Here is a 22,690-nt window from a genome sequence, read left to right as displayed (position 1 = left end):
GACTAGTGACCAGTATAACACTGGAGGTGTGACTACTGACCAGTATAACACTGGAGGTGTCACAACTGACCAGTATAACACTGGAGGTGTGACTACTGACCTGTATAACACTGGAGGTGTCACAACTGACCAGTATTACACTGGAGGTGTGACTACTGACCAGTATAACACTGGAGGTGTGACTACTGACCTGTATAACACTGGAGGTGTGACTACTGACCTGTATAACACTGGAGGTGTGACTACTGACCAGTATAACACTGGAGGTGTGACTACTGACCAGTATAACACTGGAGGTGTGACTACTGACCTGTATAACACTGGAGGTGTGACTAGTGACCTGTATAACACTGGAGGTGTGACTTCTGACCTGTATAACACTGGAGGTGTGACAAGTGACCAGTATAACACTGGAGGTGTGACTAGTGACCAGTATAACACTGGAGGTGTGACTACTGACCAGTATAACACTGGAGGTGTGACTAGTGACCAGTATAACACTGGAGGTGTGACTACTGACCAGTATAGCACTGGAGGTGTGACTACTGACCAGTATAACACTGGAGGTGTGACTAGTGACCTGTATAACACTGGAGGTGTGACTACTGACCTGTATAACACTGGAGGTGTGACTACTGTGACCAGTATAACACTGGAGGTGTGACTACTGACCAGTATAACACAGGAGGTGTGACTACTGACCAGTATAACACTTGAGGTGTGACTACTAACCTGTATAACACTGGAGGTGTGACTAGTGACCAGTATAACACTGGAGGTGTGACTAGTGACCAGTATAGCACTGGAGGTGTGACTACTGACCAGTATAGCACTGGAGGTGTGACTACTGACCAGTATAACACTGGAGGTGTGACTACTGACCTGTATAACACTGGAGGTGTGACTACCGACCAGTATAACACTGGAGGTGTGACTACTGACCAGTATAACACTGGAGGTGTGACTACTGACCTGTATTACACTGGAGGTGTGACTAGTGACCTGTATAACACTGGAGGTGTGACTAGTGACCAGTATAACACTGGAGGTGTGACTACTGACCAGTATAACACTGGAGGTGTGACTACTGACCAGTATAACACTATAGGTGTGACTACTGACCTGTATTACACTGGAGGTGTGACTAGTGACCTGTATTACACTGGAGGTGTGACTACTGACCAGTATAACACTATAGGTGTGACTACTGACCTATGTAACACTGGAGGTGTGACTACTGACCAGTATAACACTGGAGGTGTGACTACCGACCTGTATAACACTAAGGTTGTAACTAAAGACCAATATTTCACTAGAACTCTGATAATCTGCTATACACTGTTACAGTGACAAGCTATTTTGCCTGTTGAAGAACTTGATGGCTTCTTACCCTATTACCTCTCACACAAGTACACAACACAGTTTAATCGGGTTGAAAATGAGCTATAAAATAACGCAGTTGGAGGACAATTCTACTCATCTTCACAACACCTTGATTACTGCCAGTAAAGTCCTGGGCCACCTCTGTACTGGATCACACCGTCCTCTTGTTGTTTGTCTGATATGTCTTCAGTAATGGGAATACACACACACTACAAAGTGGATAGGAAATTAAACATTAAAACCTTTTTGAAAATATATTGCTGCGGTGTTGTAAATGATGAAAGGGTTGTATATGTATTATAGACTGTGATGCATACAAGTGACATCTAATCAGTTTGTACTGATCCAACATTCATTGGATTATGAACATGACAAGGCAAACCTCTATAATTAATCTAAATAATTCATCTTCCTGAAGTGAGTTGACATGTACTTCTTCATACCCAACATACGGTACATACACCCAATTAACATAAGGTACATATACCCAACATAAGGTACATATACCCAACATACTGTACATATACCCAACATAAGGTACATATACCCAACATACGGTACATATACCCAACATAAGGTACATATACCCAACATAAGGTACATATACCCAACATACGGTACATATACCCAACATAAGGTACATACACCCAACATACTGTACATATACCCAACATAAGGTACATATACCCAACATACGGTACATACACCCAACATAAGGTACATATACCCAACATAAGGTACATATACCCAACATAAGGTACATATACCCAACATACTGTACATATACCCAACATAAGGTACATATACCCAACATACGGTACATATACCCAACATAAGGTACATATACCCAACATAAGGTACATATACCCAACATACGGTACATATACCCAACATAAGGTACATTTACCCAACATACGGTACATACACCCAACATAAGGTACATATACCCAACATAAGGTACATACACCCAACATAAGGTACATATACCCAACATAAGGTACATATACCCAACATAAGGTACATATACCCAACATAAGGTACATATACCCAACATAAGGTACATACACCCAACATAAGGTACATATACCCAACATAAGGTACATATACCCAACATACGGTACATATACCCAACATAAGGTACATATACCCAACATAAGGGTACATTCCCAACAATAAGGTACATATACCCAACATAAGGTACATATACCCAACATAAGGTACATATACCCAACATAAGGTACATTTACCCAACATACGGTACATATACCCAACATAAGGTACATATACCCAACATAAGGTACATATACCCAACATAAGGGTACTATAACCCAACATAGGTACATATACCCAACATAAGGTACATATACCCCAACATAAGGTACATTTACCCCAACATACGGTACATATACCCAACATAAGGTACATATACCCAACATAAGGTACATATACCCAACATAAGGTACATATACCCAACATAAGGTACATATACCCAACATAAGGTACATACACCCAACATACGGTACATATACCCAACATACTGTACATACACCCAACATACGGTACATATACCCAACATACGGTACATACACCCAACATACGGTACATATACCCAACATACGGTACATATACCCAACATACGGTACATACACCCAACATACGGTACATACACCCAACATACGGTACATATACCCAACATACGGTACATACACCCAACATACTGTACATATACCCAACATACGGTACATACACCCAACATAAGGTACATATACCCAACATACGGTACATACACCCAACATAAGGTACATATACCCAACATAAGGTACATATACCCAACATAAGGTACATATTTAGCATTTTCCCTGAAATCCAGAAAAATTGCCGTGGTGTTGTATATGGTAATGCATTGTGATGTGTTTATATACATGTAAGTAAAAAGTGGAATCTTTTTTGGTAATATTTTCAAGGTCATTGAGCTATCAGTCAAGGTCAAACTTTGTATTTCTGTATGATAATCAGATGATTGGTGTACTCCATGACACAATGTAAGTTTAGAGATGTGATGATAACTTATTACTGTCCAAATATTTCAGAGAAATGGTGTAGGAGGGACTTGAAAACATTGTATATTATGCGTGTTTGGGTTGTGGGTAAAAAAGCTATATTAAGTGCTATGAATCATCTGTTGCATTCTGCCTCATCTCTTACAATCAAAATGAATTTCCTTTGGCAAATGGGAGTTGGTAATTGAAAAGTATTGAAGGATTTCCAGACATGAAACCCATTTAGAGCTTTGACTACACCCCCCCCCCCCCCCCCCCCCCCCCCAAACTAAAGGGTTGGGGTTTTTGGTTTGTGGGGGGGGGGGGGGGGGGGGGGGGGTCTTCCTCTTTTTTTTGTTAACCACTTGAATTCTGTTTTTCTGAGTGTTTTCATGTACTCACAATATAGAGGTCAATTGGTGCATCATTAAAATGTTGTCGGAAAGTAAAATACTGCTAGCGTGTGACTATGGATAACTGGACAGCAAGGTTATAATCCAATCAATCTCCGAAGTGGTCAAAACAAGCACTTGGTGTACTACATAGCACAGGGAAATCAATTACGTAGCTAATATTTGATGTTATGATTTAGGTCAACATCACACAGATGTCTGTCAATCCCTCAATATGGATTTTATAGATACTGAGATTGTTACTACATAATATGTAGGGGGTTTAATTAGTTCTAGTAAAAACTTGATATGATTTCAACATTTTGGTAGAGTGATATTTTACTATCAATGGCCGATCACCCGAGAAATAATTAATATTGCCCTGACTTTTCCTTGTCTCTTTCACATAATGTATTTGTTTTTTTGTCTCCTTAACCAACCATTAAACTGAATGGTTATCTACAATAAACATTTCATGTTATATAGTATTCCTGATGACTACTAGGTAGAGTATAACCATTGTAATCAGACAATCATCATGTGACAGAAACATTTTCTTATCTCTGCTGCTTGTAGCTCTCGTCACTGTTGATTAAGATCTCTGCTTCTTATAGCTCTCTTCACTGTTGATTAAGATCTCTGCTTCTTAAAGCTCTCATCACTGTTGATTAAGATCTCTGCTGCTTATAGCTCTCATCACTGTTGATTAAGATCTCTGCTTCTTATAGCTCTCATCACTGTTGATTAAGATCTCTGCTTCTTATAGCTCTCATCACTGTTGATTAAGATCTCTGCTGCTTATAGCTCTCATCACTGTTGATTAAGATCTCTGCTGCTTATAGCTCTCATCACTGTTGATTAAGATCTCTGCTTCTTATAGCTCTCCTCACTGTTGATTAAGATCTCTGCTTCTTATAGCTCTCCTCACTGTTGATTAAGATCTCTGCTGCTTATAGCTCTCATCACTGTTGATTAAGATCTCTGCTTCTTATAGCTCTCATCACTGTTGATTAAGATCTCTGTTTCTTATAGCTCTGATCACTGTTGATGAAGATCTCTGCTGCTTATAGCTCTCATCACTGTTGATTAAGATCTCTGCTTCTTATAGCTCTTGTTACTGTTGATAAAGATCTCTGTTTCTTATAGCTCTGATCACTGTTGATGAAGATCTCTGCTACTTATAGCTCTCATCACTGTTGATTAAGATCTCTGCTGCTTATAGCTCTCATCACTGTTGATTAAGATCTCTGCTTCTTATAGCTCTTGTTACTGTTGATTAAGATCTCTGCTTCTTATAGCTCTGATCACTGTTGATTAAGATCTCTGCTGCTTATAGCTCTCGTCACTGTTGATTAAGATCTCTGTTTCTTATAGCTCTGATCACTGTTGATTAAGATCTCTGCTTCTTATAGCTCTCATCACTGTTGATTAAGATCTCTGCTTCTTATAGCTCTGATCACTGTTGATAAAGATCTCTGCTTCTTATAGCTCTCATCACTGTTGATTAAGATCTCTGCTTCTTATAGCTCTGATCACTGTTGATGAAGATCTCTGCTGCTTATAGCTCTCATCACTGTTGATTAAGATCTCTGCTTCTTATAGCTCTCATCACTCTTGATTAAGATCTCTGCTGCTTATAGCTCTCATCACTGTTGATTAAGATCTCTGCTGCTTATAGCTCTCATCACTGTTGATTAAGATCTCTGCTTCTTATAGCTCTGATCACTGTTGATGAAGATCTCTGCTGCTTATAGCTCTCATCACTGTTGATTAAGATCTCTGCTTCTTATAGCTCTCATCACTGTTGATTAAGATCTCTGCTGCTTATAGCTCTCATCACTGTTGATTAAGATCTCTGCTGCTTATAGCTCTCATCACTGTTGATTAAGATCTCTGTTTCTTATAGCTCTGATTACTGTTGATTAAGATCTCTGCTTCTTATAGCTCTCATCACTGTTGATTAAGATCTCTGCTGCTTATAGCTCTCATCACTGTTGATGAAGATCTCTGCTGCTTATAGCTCTCCTCACTGTTGATTAAGATCTCTGCTGCTTATAGCTCTCATCACTGTTGATTAAGATCTCTGCTTCTTATAGCTCTCTTCACTGTTGATAAAGATCTCTGCTTCTTATAGCTCTTGTCACTGTTGATTAAGATCTCTGCTTCTTATAGCTCTCATCACTGTTGATTAAGATCTCTGCTTCTTATAGCTCTCATCACTGTTGATTAAGATCACTGCTGCTTATAGCTCTCATCACTGTTGATTAAGATCTCTGCTGCTTATAGCTCTCATCACTGTTGATTAAGATCTCTGCTTCTTATAGCTCTCTTCACTGTTGATAAAGATCTCTGCTTCTTGTAGCTCTCATCACTGTTGATTAGGATCTCTGCTTCTTATAGCTCTCATCACTGTTGATTAGGATCTCTGCTTCTTATAGCTCTCATCACTGTTGATTAGGATCTCTGCTTCTTATAGCTCTCATCACTGTTGATAAAGATCTCTGCTTCTTATAGCTCTTGTTACTGTTGATTAAGATCTCTGCTACTTAAAGCTCTGATCACTGTTGATCAAGATCTCTACTCCTTATAGCTATCGTCACTCTCAATAAAGATAGACCTTTGCTTTTATAGCTCCCATCACAGTAAAAGAAATATCTCTGCTTCTTATAGCTCTCATCACTGTCAAAAAAGATCTCTGTTCTGTATAGCTCCTATCACTGTCAATAAAGCATTGATAATGTTATAATTAAATGGGTATAATTGAGTCATATAAAACATTAAAATAAGTTCAATTTATATTCACCATAAAACAGTCAATTGTTTTGATTGAGACATGTACCATAAAGTATTTAATGTCTCTAATTGATTGAGCATAAAGCATTAAAATGGTTTTAATTGAGACAGGGATCTGTCATTTGAAGATTGTTAAGGCCAGCTCAAGTTTGTCAAGATCATTTTGTTGCGAAAATCAATATCATGTTTTTGATATGATGCCTGGGGAGAATTCACAACTGTAGAGCATTTTCTTCTGTAATGTTTGTTGATTTAAACAACTTGTAGGAACCTTATCTTTGGAGAATTCTGATAGGGACATTATTCAGACTGGGAGAGCCTGGGGTGTAAAATAATCACGGTACAGGCTAATGTATAATAAACTAAACTCTCAAGTGATCAGCTAATCAGACATTACAGGTATCCTGGTGTAAAGGGTAAGATTATATATGATTTATGATTTCTGGATTATGCGTTTGTACTAAACTGACTCTCAATGATGTGTTTAGTGGATAGAGAAATGGGCTCTGACCACCCTCTGGTCCATCCTCTGACTGTTCGCTGGTCCATCCTCTGACATCCACTGACATCCTCTGGTCCATCCTCGGACATCATCTGACATCATCTCTGACTACAGGAACTAAAGCTCATAAGGGTCACTACTGAACTCATGTTGATGACCAAACCTCTATAATGGTCACCTGTCTACAATGGCCACCTGTCTATACAGGCCACCTGTCTAAAAAAGCCACCTGTCTATAAAAAGCCACCTGTCTATAAAGGCCACCTGTCTATAAAAGTCACCTGTCTATAAAGGCCACCTGTCTATAAAAGCCACCTGTCTATAAAAGCTGTCTGTCTATAAAAGCCGCCTGTCTATAAAAGCTGTCTGTCTTTAAAAGCCACCTGTCTATAAAAGCCACCTGTCTATAAAAGCCACCTGTCTATAAAAGCCACCTGTCTATAAAAGCCACCTGTCTATAAAAGCCGCCTGTCTATAAAAGCTGTCTGTCTATAAAAGCTGTCTGTCTTTAAAAGCCACCTGTCTATAAAAGCCACCTGTCTATAAAAGCCACCTGTCTATAAAAGCCACATGTCTATAAAAGCCACCTGTCTATAAGAGCCACATGTCTATAAAAGCCACCTGTCTATAAAAGCCACCTGTCTAAAGGCTATCTGTCTATAAAGGCCACCTGTCTATAAAAGCCGTCTGTCTATAAAAGCCATCTGTCTATAAAGGCAACCTGTCTGTAAAGGCCACCTGTCTATAAAAGCCGTCTGTCTATAAAAGCCACCTGTCTATAAAGGCAACCTGTCTATAAAGGCCACCTGTCTATAAAAGCCGTCTGTCTATAAAAGCCACCTGTCTATAAAGGCAACCTGTCTATAAAAGCCACCTGTCTATAAAAGCCACCTGTCTATAAAAGCCACCTGTCTATAAAAGCCACATGTCTATAAAAGCCACCTGTCTATAAAAGCCGTCTGTCTATAAAAGCCACCTGTCTAAAGGCTATCTGTCTATAAAGGCCACCTGTCTATAAAAGCCGTCTGTCTATAAAAGCCATCTGTCTATAAAAGCCACCTGTCTATAAAAGCCACCTGTCTATAAAAGCCACCTGTCTAAAGGCTATCTGTCTATAAAGGCTACCTGTCTATAAAGACTGCCTGTCTATAATGACCATATCTCTATGAATACTTCATGTCTATAAAGACCACCTTTCTACAAAGGCCACCTCTTTAATGATGCTGAACAGCTTTATATACATGTTTATGCTTTTATTTGAGTAACTTCCTTAATCAATATTTGAGGAAACCATGCTGAAGAGATTTGTAATCATATATTCATATACCAATATCTGGCTTAATTACTATGAAAAGCTTCTTGGATTAAACCTTGATCAATGATAAGATATGGTTACCCTCTGACAGCTTGTTGATGGTAATGAAATTGACATTCATCTATATGATATGCTTCAGCGACTGATTGTGCAAGGCAAAGAAATGTTCTATCCTCCATATCCCTCTGTCTCTGACTTACTGTAAAAGCTTCTTTAATTAACTTTCATCAGTGGTGTAGCTACTTTTGCTCTTATGAACTCATAATGTTGATCCTGAATTTGACCTACAATTCACGCTTCAGTGCCCTCAGTGGATATCAGGTAAATAAGTCTTTGATCAGCTTTATCTGGGTACATTAGCATTACATAGAGTAAACAGCATCAGTGATGCAGCAGAGTTTTTACTAATTTTCATAACGTGTTGCGGATGTTGAACATGATGTACATTTTGTGGTTCAGTGACCAAGTGAAATAACAGATTAAAAAGTTCTGTTTTTATATGGGTAATTATAAGTGTCACTCTGGTTAAACATGCATCAGTGATAAGGCCTGATTAAATGATATTTATATCATCACATAAATATAACTAGAACAGTTATAAGGCTGTAGGGTTTAGTTTGCCAGCATTGAAACAACAAACTATGAAATTTGAGGACAGATGTCTAAAAAGGCAACAACAACCACTAGAGTCTGGGTTATATGAGGATGGGTGTCTAGGGGGACACCAACAGCCAGGGTGATATGAGGACGGGTGTCTAGGGGAACACCAACAGCAAGGGTGATATGAGGATGGGTGTCTAGGGGGACACCAACAGCCAGGGTCATATGAGGATGGGTATCTAGGGGGACACCAACAGCCAGGGTTTTATGAGGACGGGTGTCTAGGGGGACACCAACAGCCAGGGTTTTATGAGGACGGGTGTCTAGGGGGACACCAACAGCCAGGGTTATATCAGGACGGGTGTCTAGGGGGACACCAACGGCCAGTGTCATGGGGAAAGTGTCTAGGGGACACAAACAGCCAGTGTCGTGTGCACAGGTGTGTAGGGGGGACACAAACAGCCAGGGTTATATGAGGATGGGTGTGTAGGGTGTGTGTGGGGGGGGGGGGGGGGGGGGGGGGACACCAACAGCCAGGATAATATAAGGATGGGTGTCTAGAGGGGACACTAGCAGCCAGGGTCATATGAGGAGGGGTGTGGGTGGGGGGGGGGGGGGGAGGACACTAGTAGACAGGGTGATATTTGATGACAGGTACAAATGAATATGAAGCAGAGAGGAAAGAAAGAAAGATAAAGATCCCCAGTATTGCTATGACAGCAGCACTTTGGTCACGTTTGGCGTGTTCAATGTTCTAGGGAGAAAAAAAAATATAAGCTCACATTCTGCTGAGTCACATTAAACTGTCACTTCACATTAATCCTCTCCAATGTCCCCTGAATAGCAGTGAAACCTCCCCAACCTAGACCCACCATTAGTAGTCATCTCTTACCATACGAGGTGAGCTAGGCCTCTCCAATGTCCCCTGAACAGCAGTGAAACCTCCCCAACGTTAACCAAGGCCCACAATTAGTGGTCTTTAGGTCTCACACAACTAATTACTTCTCTATATGTTATTACCAATGACTCCATCCCCTCAATCGCTCATTTGAAGTTCAAATGTTGTGAAACTTATATCAAATTAAAGTTTGAAGATTCCCCTACCAGAAAAATGATGTTATTGGATAGGTTTAATAGCATATATAAGAGCACATCAGAACTTTGAAGACAGTAACCCTGATATTTACAGTGGACAGGGAACCTCCACCTGGGGAATTCCTGCCTTTTTTACACCTGGGATCCTACGTCTTTTTATACCAGGAGTGTATATTTTGAATTTTTAAAATCTCAAAACCCTAATCTTTATTCTCGTATATAGAAAGTACCAATTTCATGTATTATTTACTCATGAAATAGCTACAAACCTAAGAAACACATTTTCTTCAGGGTCTTGTTTCAGGTGAAACACCAGCTGATTGGCTGAATTAGTTGTGTGAGACCTTTTACCATATGAGGTGAGCCAGGCCTCTCAAATGTCCCCTGAACGGAAGCCTCATCAGAGACCTTTTTTCCCTTGCTCATGAGCGGGCTATCAATGATGGCATTGAAATTGTGGTAGTGTTCAATAATATCATTACAGTATATGTATAGTGTGATCATCCGAGGTCATCACCGGCCCTCCCAGATTGTGTGGAGAGATCCCTGCAATCTACTTTAATCAAGTGGAAAGTTGTCACGAGATTTCAGTGTCTCCTTTAATTAAGATGGAATTAGACGGATATATTTGGTGTAACGTTTAGGACTGGGTGAATGATTAGCTGTCTGTCAGTCTAAATTGTTCTGACATTTTTTCAGCAAATAAAGGAAAGACACCTGTGTCTCAGAGCCTAGGTGATCGTAGGAAAGTTATGTGTATTGGAGACTGGCATTTGAGGGGGAGATCTAGGATGTCACCAAATTCTACTTCAGCATGTGTATTTAAGTTATACAAGGGCCATATTGAATAAATCCTGTCAGTACTTAATTATAAATCATAGGTACAGCTGTATGATTGATATTGTTGATCAGAACCCTTCAAAGTACCTATACTGTTACACAATTTGTGATGTAAAGCTGTGAGTTGGTATCTGATGTAATGTTGAGATACCAGAGTGTTGCAGCACCTTCTGGACAGAAACTTATATTTCTAGAGTGTATTATTTCATGTTGACTTTGGTCTGGTGAATGGAGTAATCATACAGCTAGTGGTCAGTCTGTAATACTTTCCCTGTGTTCTCAAAAACCTCAGGTACAGGTATAATATATTACAATGATGACATTAATGAGCAATAGTCTTCAATAAGCTGTCGGAACTTTACTTTGATGATTTTTCATGTAGGTTTTTGTAAACTTTTTTAACACACTCTTTCGATCTGTAAAACTTGGCATTGATTGATTTCCCTTCATTATACTATGAATATTTGCCCATTAGAATAAAAAAATGTCAAATAAAATTTACATACTGTTCAACATTTATCCCTTAGTGTTAAACCATTGGTTTACATGCATTTGGATGTTTATTACTTCAGTAAAGTCAAGCACTTTTTTATGCACCTTGAAGTGTAAGCTTATAATAATCCTGACCCATGGTAGTTTATTTTGGAATGAATGCCATAGCACTATCCTACAGCAATCCCAGCCCAGTTGCTTTGATTCAAGTTTTAATTCAGAATAAATATGGTAAGATGATCGACTAAAGATGAAAGTAAGACATTAATCTGGTTATTTATGACATCAATATAAATCAGGTACAGTCCAATGGCTGATTTGTTAATGATTCTGTCAGCAGCTAATATATAACATTTATAGATCTGTGGCTAAGTATAGCCTCAGAGCAATGAGCTAGTAGCTTCAGATTACATGTGCAAAATAGCCCCAGATTACATGCTCGAAGTAGCCTCAGATTACATGTGTGAAGTAGCCTCAGATTCCATGTGTGAAGTAGCCTCAGATTCCATGTGCGAAGTAGTCTCAGATTACATGTGTGAAGTAGCCTCAGATTACATGTGTGAAGTAGCCTCAGATCACATCTGTGAAGTAGCCTCAGATTCCATGTGCGAAGTAGCCTCAGATTACATGTGTGAAGTAGCCTCAGATTACGTGTGTGAAGTAGCCTCAGATTACGTGTGTGAAGTAGCCTCAGATTCCATGTGTGAAGTAACCTCAGATTACATGTGTGAAGTAGCCTCAGATTACATGTGTGAAGTAGCCTCAGATTACATGTGTGAAGTAGCCTCAGATTACATGTGTGAAGTAGCCTCAGATTCCATGTGTGAAGTAACCTCAGATTACATGCTCGAAGTAGCCTCAGATTACATGTGTGAAGTAGCCTCAAATTACATGTGTGAAGTAGCCTCAAATTACATGTGTGAAGTAGCCTCAGATTACATGTGTGAAGTAGCCTCAGATTACATGTGTGAAGTAGCCTCAGATTACATGTGTGAAGTAGCCTCAGATTACATGTGTGAAGTAACCTCAGATTACATGTGTGAAGTAGCCTCAGATTACATGTGTGAAGTAGCCTCAGATTACATGTGTGAAGTAGCCTCAGATTGCATGTGTGAAGTAACCTCAGATTACATGTGTGAAGTAACCTCAGATTACATGTGTGAAGTAGCCTCAGATTACATGTGTGAAGTAGCCTCAGATCACATGTGTGAAGTAGCCTCAGATTACATGTGTGAAGTAGCCTCAGATCACATCTGTGAAGTAGCCTCAGATTACATGTGTGAAGTAGCCTCAAATTACATGTGTGAAGTAGCCTCAGATTACATGCGAGAACCTCAGATTACATGTGTGAAGTAGCCTCAGATTACATGTGTGAAGTAACCTCAGATTACATGTGTGAAGTAGCCTCAGATTACATGTGTGAAGTAGCCTCAGATTACATGTGTGAAGTAGCCTCAGATTACATGTGTGAAGTAACCTCAGATTACATGTGTGAAGTAACCTCAGATTACATGTGTGAAGTAACCTCAGATTACATGTGTGAAGTAGCCTCAGATTACATGTGTGAAGTAGCCTCAGATTACATGTGTGAAGTAGCCTCAGATTACATGTGTGAAGTAGCCTCAGATTCCATGTGTGAAGTAGTCTCAGATTACATGTGTGAAGTAGCCTCAGATTACATGTGTGAAGTAGCCTCAGATTACATGTGTGAAGTAGCCTCAGATCACATCTGTGAAGTAGCCTCAGATTACATGTGTGAAGTAGCCTCAGATTACATGTGTGAAGTAACCTCAGATTACATGTGTGAAGTAGCCTCAAATTACATGTGTGAAGTAGCCTCAGATTCTATGTGCGAAGTAGCTCAAATTACATGTGTGAAGTAGCCTCAGATTCCATGTGTGAAGTAGCCTCAGATTACATGTGTGAAGTAGCCTCAGATTACATGTGTGAAGTAGCCTCAGATTACATGTGCGAATTAGCCTCAGATTACATGTGTGAAATAGTCTCAGAGCCATACGCAAAATAGCCTTTGAGATTCCATGTACGAAGTACACTCAGATCCATGTACAAAATAATCTAAGATTCCGTGTGCAAAGTAGTCTCAGAGCCATGCATAAAATAGTCTCGAGAGCCATGCATAAAATAGTCTCGAGAGCCATGCATAAAATAGTTTCAGAACCATTTGCAATTAAGTAGCCTTCAGATTCATGTGTGGGAAATTGCCTTAGATTCCATTAGCAATATTAAGTAGCCTCAGAATCTATATCATGTTCTATTTTCTAATCCGATGTAGTTTTGACCATCATTTGTTTCCCCAGTTTATGCAGTGCTAGACAATTTACAACAGTGATGTAAAGTACATGGGAAACGTAATGTTGATAATATCCACTTAACCGCCTAGTGAGACATCTATCAAGACAAGCAGATTCTGGAGAGTTCATTAGTAAGGAGGTGTACTTAACTCATTCCATGTCTGCTTCCTTTATATTCTGTGTGTAAAGGTTTTAGCCCACCTGTATTTTAATGTTATTACATTATACCCTCGACATCCTCAAATGGCTAGTTCAATATTAAATTACCATGCATTCAGTTCAAAATGTCTCTAGGATGCCGTCCTGCATAATGGGTTTTTGCACAGGGGCATGATACGTTCATATTTACCTAAACTGTGAGATAAACGCAAGAAAAAAATAATAAAATCAAGAATGAAAAACTAACCCCAGGGTCTTGCCTAGATCACTTGTTGATAACTTATATATAAGTGATCTAGGTATGGGACCCTGGGGTTAATCTTACATTCTTGGTCAGGAATGTATCAAGACCCTGTGGTTTTATGGGCTGGATGTAATGTGGGGTTAAATTGGAAAGAAAATAATTTTCCTCCAGATTTAATGATAGATTGGTGGTCATAGGTGTTTTTCAATTTTTCCTGACGTTCCTTACAATTTTGTCAAAAAAAATCGCTAGAATGCTTATTAATGATATTGATATTATGTGGGAAGGGGAGGTAAGTGGGCTATAGAGTTTACCCATATGTCCATCCATCCTGTCTGTCCTGTTATAAATCAATGACATATACAGTAATCCTGATAACTCCTCCATAAGATTGGGTTTATATTTACAAAATAGTATCGTATCTTTTACACCTGATCAGATTCTGGTGGTCATCGGGTCAAGGTTAAAGGATCAAAGGTCAAAGTTAACTTTTGTAATAAAGACATGCAAAACAAAGTAACTTGTATATAGGAGTGGGGACATGCATGTCTGAAACTCATTTTCTAGTTTTGCGTGACAGTTCATTTGAATTCTCAGAAATTTTACTCCATTTTGAACATTTGTGTTAAGGATTTGTTGAGCTTAATCAGGTGGTGAAAACTGGTCACAGATGGCCTGCAAAGATGTATTTGATTTCTTATTTTGACTGCACAATATATATGAAGTTCATTTGAAATATTATCCCCAACATACTTTCCGTTTAAATTTCAGTTAAGTAAGAAGGCTGGAGGTCTTGTCCACGAGAGCCAACTAAAGAGCAGCAATCTGTGTCATTTTGCTGGAATCCTACACGCTATGCAAGTCATACCAGGGGTGGACAGTTTGATGAAGGCCATCCACTCACCCAGCCGAACCAACAATCTCCATGTGGATATTGTTGCAGGTCAAGGTCAGGTGTGGGTCAAGGTCATCGCTAGGAAGGCTCAAGCATTGCACCTTATATGGGCAGGTACGTTATAATGTGTTTATAGTCAAGAAATTCATTTGGATTATTCTGAAGTTCATCTCCGAAGTTTTTACCAAATGAAGAAAAATGATAATATTATTAAGTCGGAGTTTATATTTACAGCAATATAGCCGTCTTAAAGTGGCTCACAAATTCTTATCCATGGTTATTCTTCCTTTAGCATTAACCAACCCATGTCTTTAAATTCTTTTTTATATTTACATTTTGGTGGCAAAGTCACGATATAAACTTAGTGAAATGATTTGCAGTCTATGTGACCATTATTGACACCCAAAACATGACAACAATCCATGCCGCGCATGAATATATTCACCCACCGGAACTACTTGTAACTAACGTAAATCGTTTTTTATGTTAATTAAAAAGTATCAAAAAGACATTTTATACAATATTGTTACACAAATAATAAAAAGAATTGAACAAACTGTGTCGTTTTCGTATTATTTCAATGCACTTTTTTGTTTGCCAATCTGCACGTGACAAATGAATTTTGAAAAAATAGGCTGTTCTATTTGTCGAACCCCATTGACGAAATCGCTGAATATTGGCATTTTTATGCTAACTCAATTTCAATTTTCAAAAATAATAAAACGAATATGTCGAGAATGTAAAAATAAGCATTAAACTGTCTTTTTTGGTGTCTATGGTCGATATAGATGCCAGAGCTTTGCAAACAAACATGTCACAATATGACATGTTTGTTTGCAAAGCTCTGGCATCTATATCGACCATAGACACCAAAAAAAAGACAGTTTAATCCTTAAATATATACACTGTATTTTTTTTGTATTTTTTTCCCCCCTTTTTTACATTAAATAAAGATCCACACACACATTTTCTTTCACACACAGAATAATGAATATGGATTTTCCACCTATAAACAGTAAATTTGTAAACAGCAGTAAAAGTGAGCATATTAAGAAGGATTTTGAAAATGGTTGGAAAAATTAAAATGTCTTTAAATTCTCAACTCCCTGGTACATACAGCCAAAGTCTCCATTTTGGCACTAACTGCTCACTGTGACATTTCTTGCACTGCCCTACCACATACAATTGTACTTATTTATTTACAGCCGAGTTGACTGGAACACAACATACTTATTTACAGCTGAGTTGACTGGAACACAACATACTTATTTACAGCCGAGTTGACTGGAACACAACATACTTATTTACAGCCGAGTTGACTGGAACACAACATACTTATTTACAGCCGAGTTGACTGGAACACAACATACTTATTTACAGCCGAGTTGACTGGAACACAACATACTTATTTACAGCCGAGTTGACTGGAACACAACATACGTATTTACAGCCGAGTTGACTGGAACACAACATACTTATTTACAGCCGAGTTGACTGGAACACAACATACTTATTTACAGCCGAGTTGACTGGAACACAACATACTTATTTACAGCCGAGTTGACTGGAACACAACATACTTATTTACAGCCGAGTTGACTGGAACACAACATACTTATTTACAGCCGAGTTGACTGGAACACAACATACGTATTTACAGCCGAGTTGACTGGAACACAACATACTTATTTACAGCCGAGTTGACTGGAACACAACATACTTATTTACAGCCGAGTTGACTGGAACACAACATACTTATTTACAGCTGAATTGACTGGAACACAACATACTTATTTACAGCCGAGTTGACTGGAACACAACATACTTATTTACAGCCGAGTTGACTTGAACACAGCTCCCATGGGGGACTGACAAACTAGCGACCCTTTGGTCACATTGCATTGTGTCCTACCACTAGGCCACAGTAAGAATGTTTTTAAACACTTCAATTTTTGTCCAGTTCTATATAAAGTTTTTTAACACTTCCATTTCTGTCCATGCAGTTCTATATAAAGTTTTTTAACACTTCCATTTCTGTCCAGTTCTATATAAAGTTTTTAAACACTTTCGTTTCTGTCCAGTTCTATATAAAGGGTGCATGATCATGATCAGAACTTGTGAAATTTTTCAAAAGAATTCAGCAATTCTATAAGATTGATCAAATATCTTATTTGTAGAATTAGATTTGGGTGATATCAATGATCTTTAGAGTGTAACTAAGATGACCTGACCTGATCCTATATTTTGATTGGTCTTTAGTGAGATTTAGAGGTAAATGAGCTAATCTGTGGTGTGAGTGGAATAATAAATCTGGTTTAAACTTTTATTGGATGATCTTTCGTTTCAAAATATCTTTATCAACTCAAAATGATTTACCGGTATTTAAACAACACTCAGATGCCTAAACAAGTGCTAAGTTGCCATAGTAGTGAGATGTTTGTATATTTATGTGTTGTGTAGCATCAATATGTAGATCTCCTGTCAGGTGTGAACATGCTCTTTACCGTGCCTGAGGAGTACTCTCTACCTTCTAATACCTTGGCAGCATCACACATCAGGCTACAGTAATCTTTACTGCCTGGCTCGTTTTTAAGCTGTGATGATATATTGAATATTGGCTGGCTGGTAGAAAAATGGGACCTGTATATTCTCCTAAATTCTGGCAGCGACTGGCTTCAATCATTGTGCTGAAGTACAGATGAAAATGAAGATAACAATGTTACTAGTGGCAAGCATGAGGAAAAATGGTGTTTGACCTGTATTTTGTGTCGCCATTAAGTACAGCATGTAATTAAGAGTGAGTCTGACATTTTGCAGCTTGTGTGTGTTTCCTGCAATCTACACATAAATATTCAACCAGGAAACATAAATATGAACTTTTGTTTATCATTGTTTCACCTCAGCTGACAAAATGAATCCTACATACAATACAGCTATCTAAAATGGGACATCAGTTTCTCATTCAGATGATGTTTATCAGAAGGTTTCCAGATTAAATTGATATGTAATGTCCACGAAAAAGGTCTCCAGATCAAATTGATTTATAATGTCCACAAAAATGGTTTCCAAATTAAATTACTTCAGTTTGTTTAGAAAAAAGGTTTGCAGATTAAATTGCTTCAGTTTGTCCACTAAAAAGTGTCCTAATCAAATTGTTTTTTGTTTGTCTGTTAACAAGTTTCCAGATCAAATTGCTTCATTATGTCCACAAAAATGTTACAGATCAAATTGCATTAAGTTTGCTAAAGAATCTACAGATAATTTCTAAATCAGTTTGCTTTAGTTTCAGTCGACAGAAAACCCTATCATTATAAGCTCACCGGTTACGAGTAACCGAGAGCTAATGCTGTCACCCCGGCGTCGGTGTCGGTGTCGGCGTCCCACCCCAAAACTTTAAAGTTTTTGGGGTAAGTTTTTGGAAAGCTTGAAAGTCCAAAAGTATACACCTCATGCCCTTCTAAATTGGTTTATACATTCATTAGAGGTCTAGGAGTGATGTTATGGCAAAATCATGCAGAAAAAAATTGTGATTTTTTTGCATTTTATCATTTTGTGGACTTAACTTTTTTGGCACCAAAACTCACTTTAAAGTTTTGGGGGTGAGTCCAAAAGTATACACCTATCACCCTTCTAATTTGGTTTATACATTCATTAGAGATCCAGGAGTGATGCTGTGGCAAATCATGCAGAAAAAAATTGGCATTTTACCATTTAGTGGACTTACTTTTTTTTGACAAAAAAACCCACTTTAAAGATTTTGGGGGTTAGTTTTGAAAAGATTGTAAGTCCACACCCTTCTTATTTGGTTTATACATCCATTAGAGGTATAGGAGTGATATCATGTGACATACAATTTCAAAATGATATGCTTATACATACATAAAAAATGAATGCATAGTGTGATTGCTGCCGCCGGTGAAAATCCTATCATTGTAGAACATCTGTCAGTATGTCTACATAAAACACTAACATTGTAGAACATCTGTCAGTATATCTACAGAAAACACTAACATTGTAGAACATCTGTCAGTATGTCTACATAAAACACTAACATTGTAGAACATCTGTCAGTATGTCTACAGAAAACACTAACATTGTAGAACTGTCAGTATGTCTACATAAAACACTATCATTGTAGAACATCTGTCTGTATGTCTACATAAACCATAACATTGTAGAACATCTGTCAGTATATCTACAGAAAACACTAACATTGTAGAACATCTGTCAGTATGTCTACAGAAAACACTAACATTGTAGAACATCTGTCAGTATGTCTACATAAAACACTAACATTGTAGAACATCTGTCAGTATGTCTACAGAAAACACTAACATTGTAGAACATCTGTCAGTATGTCTACATAAAACACTAACATTGTAGAACATCTGTCAGTATGTCTACATAAAACACTAATATTGTAGAACATCTGTCAGTATGTCTACATAAAACACTAACATTGTAGAACATCTGTCAGTATGTCTACATAAAACACTAACATTGTAGAACATCTGTCAGTATGTCTACATAAAACACTAACATTGTAGAACATCTGTCAGTATGTCTACATAAAACACTAACATTGTAGAACATCTGTCAGTATGTCTACATAAAACACTAACATTGTAGAACTGTCAGTATGTCTACATAAAACACTAACATTGTAGAACATCTGTCAGTATGTCTACATAAAACACTATCATTGTAGAACATCTGTCAGTATGTCTACATAAAACACTAACATTGTAGAACATCTGTCAGTATGTCTACATAAAACACTAATCATTGTAGAAACATCTGTCAGTATGTCTACATAAAACACTACATTGTAGAAACATCTGTCAGTATGTCTACAGAAAACACTATCATTGTAGAACATCTGTCAGTATGTCTACATAAAACACTAACATTGTAGAACATCTGTCAGTATGTCTACATAAAACACTAACATTGTAGAACATCTGTCAGTATGTCTACATAAAACACTAACATTGTAGAACATCTGTCAGTATGTCTACATAAAACACTAACATTGTAGAACATCTGTCAGTATGTCTACATAAAACACTAACATTGTAGAACTGTCAGTATGTCTACAGAAACACTAACATTTAGACATCTGTCAGTATGTCTACATAAAACACTAACATTGTAGAACATCTGTCAGTATGTCTACATAAAACACTAACATTGTAGAACTGTCAGTATGTCTACATAAAACACTAACATTGTAGAACATCTGTCAGTATGTCTACATAAAACACTAACATTGTAGAACATCTGTCAGTATGTCTACAGAAAACACTAACATTGTAGAACATCTGTCAGTATGTCTACATAAAACACTAACATTGTAGAACATCTGTCAGTATGTCTACAGAAAACACTAACATTGTAGAACATCTGTCAGTATGTCTACAGAAAACACTAACATTGTAGAACATATGTCAGTATGTCTACAGAAAACACTAATATTGTAGAACATCTGTCAGTATGTCTACAGAAAACCCTAACATTGTAGAACATTGTCATATGTCTACATAAAACACTAATATTGTAGAACATCTGTCAGTATGTCTACATAAAACACTAATATTGTAGAACATCTGTCAGTATGTCTACAGAAAACACTAACATTGTAGAACTGTCAGTATGTCTACATAAAACACTAACATTGTAGAACATCTGTCAGTATGTATACATAAAACACTAACATTGTAGAACTGTCAGTATGTCTACATAAAACACTAACATTGTAGAACATCTGTCAGTATGTATACATAAAACACTAACATTGTAGAACTGTCAGTATGTCTACAGAAAACACTATCATTGTAGAACATCTGTCAGTATGTCTACAGAAAACACTAACATTGTAGAACATCTGTCTGTATGTCTACATAAAACACTATCATTGTAGAACTGTCAGTATGTCTACATAAAACACTAATATTGTAGAACATCTGTCAGTATGTCTACATAAACCATAACATTGTAGAACATCTGTCAGTATGTCTACATAAAACACTAACATTGTAGAACTGTCAGTATGTCTACATAAAACACTAACATTGTAGAACATCTGTCAGTATGTCTACAGAAAACACTAACATTGTAGAACATCTGTCAGTATGTCTACATAAAACACTAACATTGTAGAACATCTGTCAGTATGTCTACATAAAACACTACATTGTAGAACATCTGTCAGTATATCTACAGAAAACACTAACATTGTAGAACTGTCAGTATGTCTACAGAAAACACTAACATTGTAGAACATATGTCAGTATGTCTACAGAAAACACTAACATTGTAGAACTGTCAGTATGTCTACATAAAACACTAACATTGTAGAACATCTGTCAGTATGTCTACATAAAACACTAATCATTGTAGAACATCTGTCAGTATGTCTACAGAAAACACTAACATTGTAGAACATCTGTCAGTATGTCTACATAAAACACTAACATTGTAGAACATCTGTCAGTATGTCTACATAAAACACTAACATTGTAGAACATCTGTCAGTATGTCTACATAAAACACTAACATTGTAGAACATCTGTCAGTATGTCTACATAAAACACTATCATTGTAGAACATCTGTCAGTATGTCTACAGAAAACACTAACATTGTAGAACATCTGTCAGTATGTCTACATAAAACACTAACATTGTAGAACATCTGTCAGTATGTCTACAGAAAACACTAACATTGTAGAACATCTGTCAGTATGTCTACATAAAACACTACATTGTAGAACATCTGTCAGTATGTCTACATAAAACACTAACATTGTAGAACATCTGTCAGTATGTCTACATAAAACACTAACATTGTAGAACATCTGTCAGTATGTCTACATAAAACACTAACATTGTAGAACATCTGTCAGTATGTCTACATAAAACACTAACATTGTAGAACATCTGTCAGTATGTCTACAGAAAACACTAACATTGTAGAACATCTGTCAGTATGTCTACATAAAACACTATCATTGTAGAACATCTGTCAGTATGTCTACAGAAAACACTAACATTGTAGAACTGTCAGTATGTCTACAGAAAACACTAACATTGTAGAACATCTGTCAGTATGTCTACATAAAACACTAACATTGTAGAACATTGTCAGTATGTCTACATAAAACACTAACATTGTAGAACATCTGTCAGTATGTCTACAGAAAACCTAACATTGTAGAACATCTGTCAGTATGTCTACAGAAAACCCTAACATTGTAGAACATTGTCGTATATCTACAGAAGACCTAACATTGTAGAACATTGTCATATGTCTACAAACAAACCTAACATTATAGAACATTGTCGTATGTCTACAGAAGGCCCTATCATAGTAGAATTTGTCGTATGTCGTGTCATAAGGATTATAAGACCTTCAGATGTAAATGTGTAGTATCTTTGGATTACTTTTCCATTGTGTCGGGGATTGTGAGCGGATTATTGGGTATACATTTCTTCGTATTGCTTCGAAGATGACATGAATATCCCGGACTATCAGAGAATGGCAGGTACTTAGCTCAATGAATGACATTATCTCTGTCTTAGACTCTGGATGAACTGAGTAGTTCTGTTTTGTTGTCAGATTTGTTGTCTTGA

The 22,690-nt window shown here is 37.5% G+C and overlaps 1 protein-coding gene across 1 annotated transcript in view; it reads left to right on the top strand.

The window, feature by feature from the left end:
- LOC117343602 overlaps window positions 1–22,690 on the top strand; it is a 178,396-nt gene that overhangs the window by 48,792 nt on the left and 106,914 nt on the right. The window contains exon 3 of the mRNA XM_033906035.1: window positions 14,938–15,175. Coding sequence (XP_033761926.1) covers window positions 14,938–15,175 — 238 coding nt within the window. The remainder of the gene's footprint in view (window positions 1–14,937; window positions 15,176–22,690) is intronic.

This window comes from Pecten maximus, chromosome 15 (assembly GCF_902652985.1).
Source record: "Pecten maximus chromosome 15, xPecMax1.1, whole genome shotgun sequence".
NCBI lineage: Eukaryota > Metazoa > Mollusca > Bivalvia > Pectinida > Pectinidae > Pecten > Pecten maximus.
The sequence above is the reverse complement of the archived record's forward strand: the minus strand, read 5'-3'. Positions and strand labels throughout refer to the sequence as shown.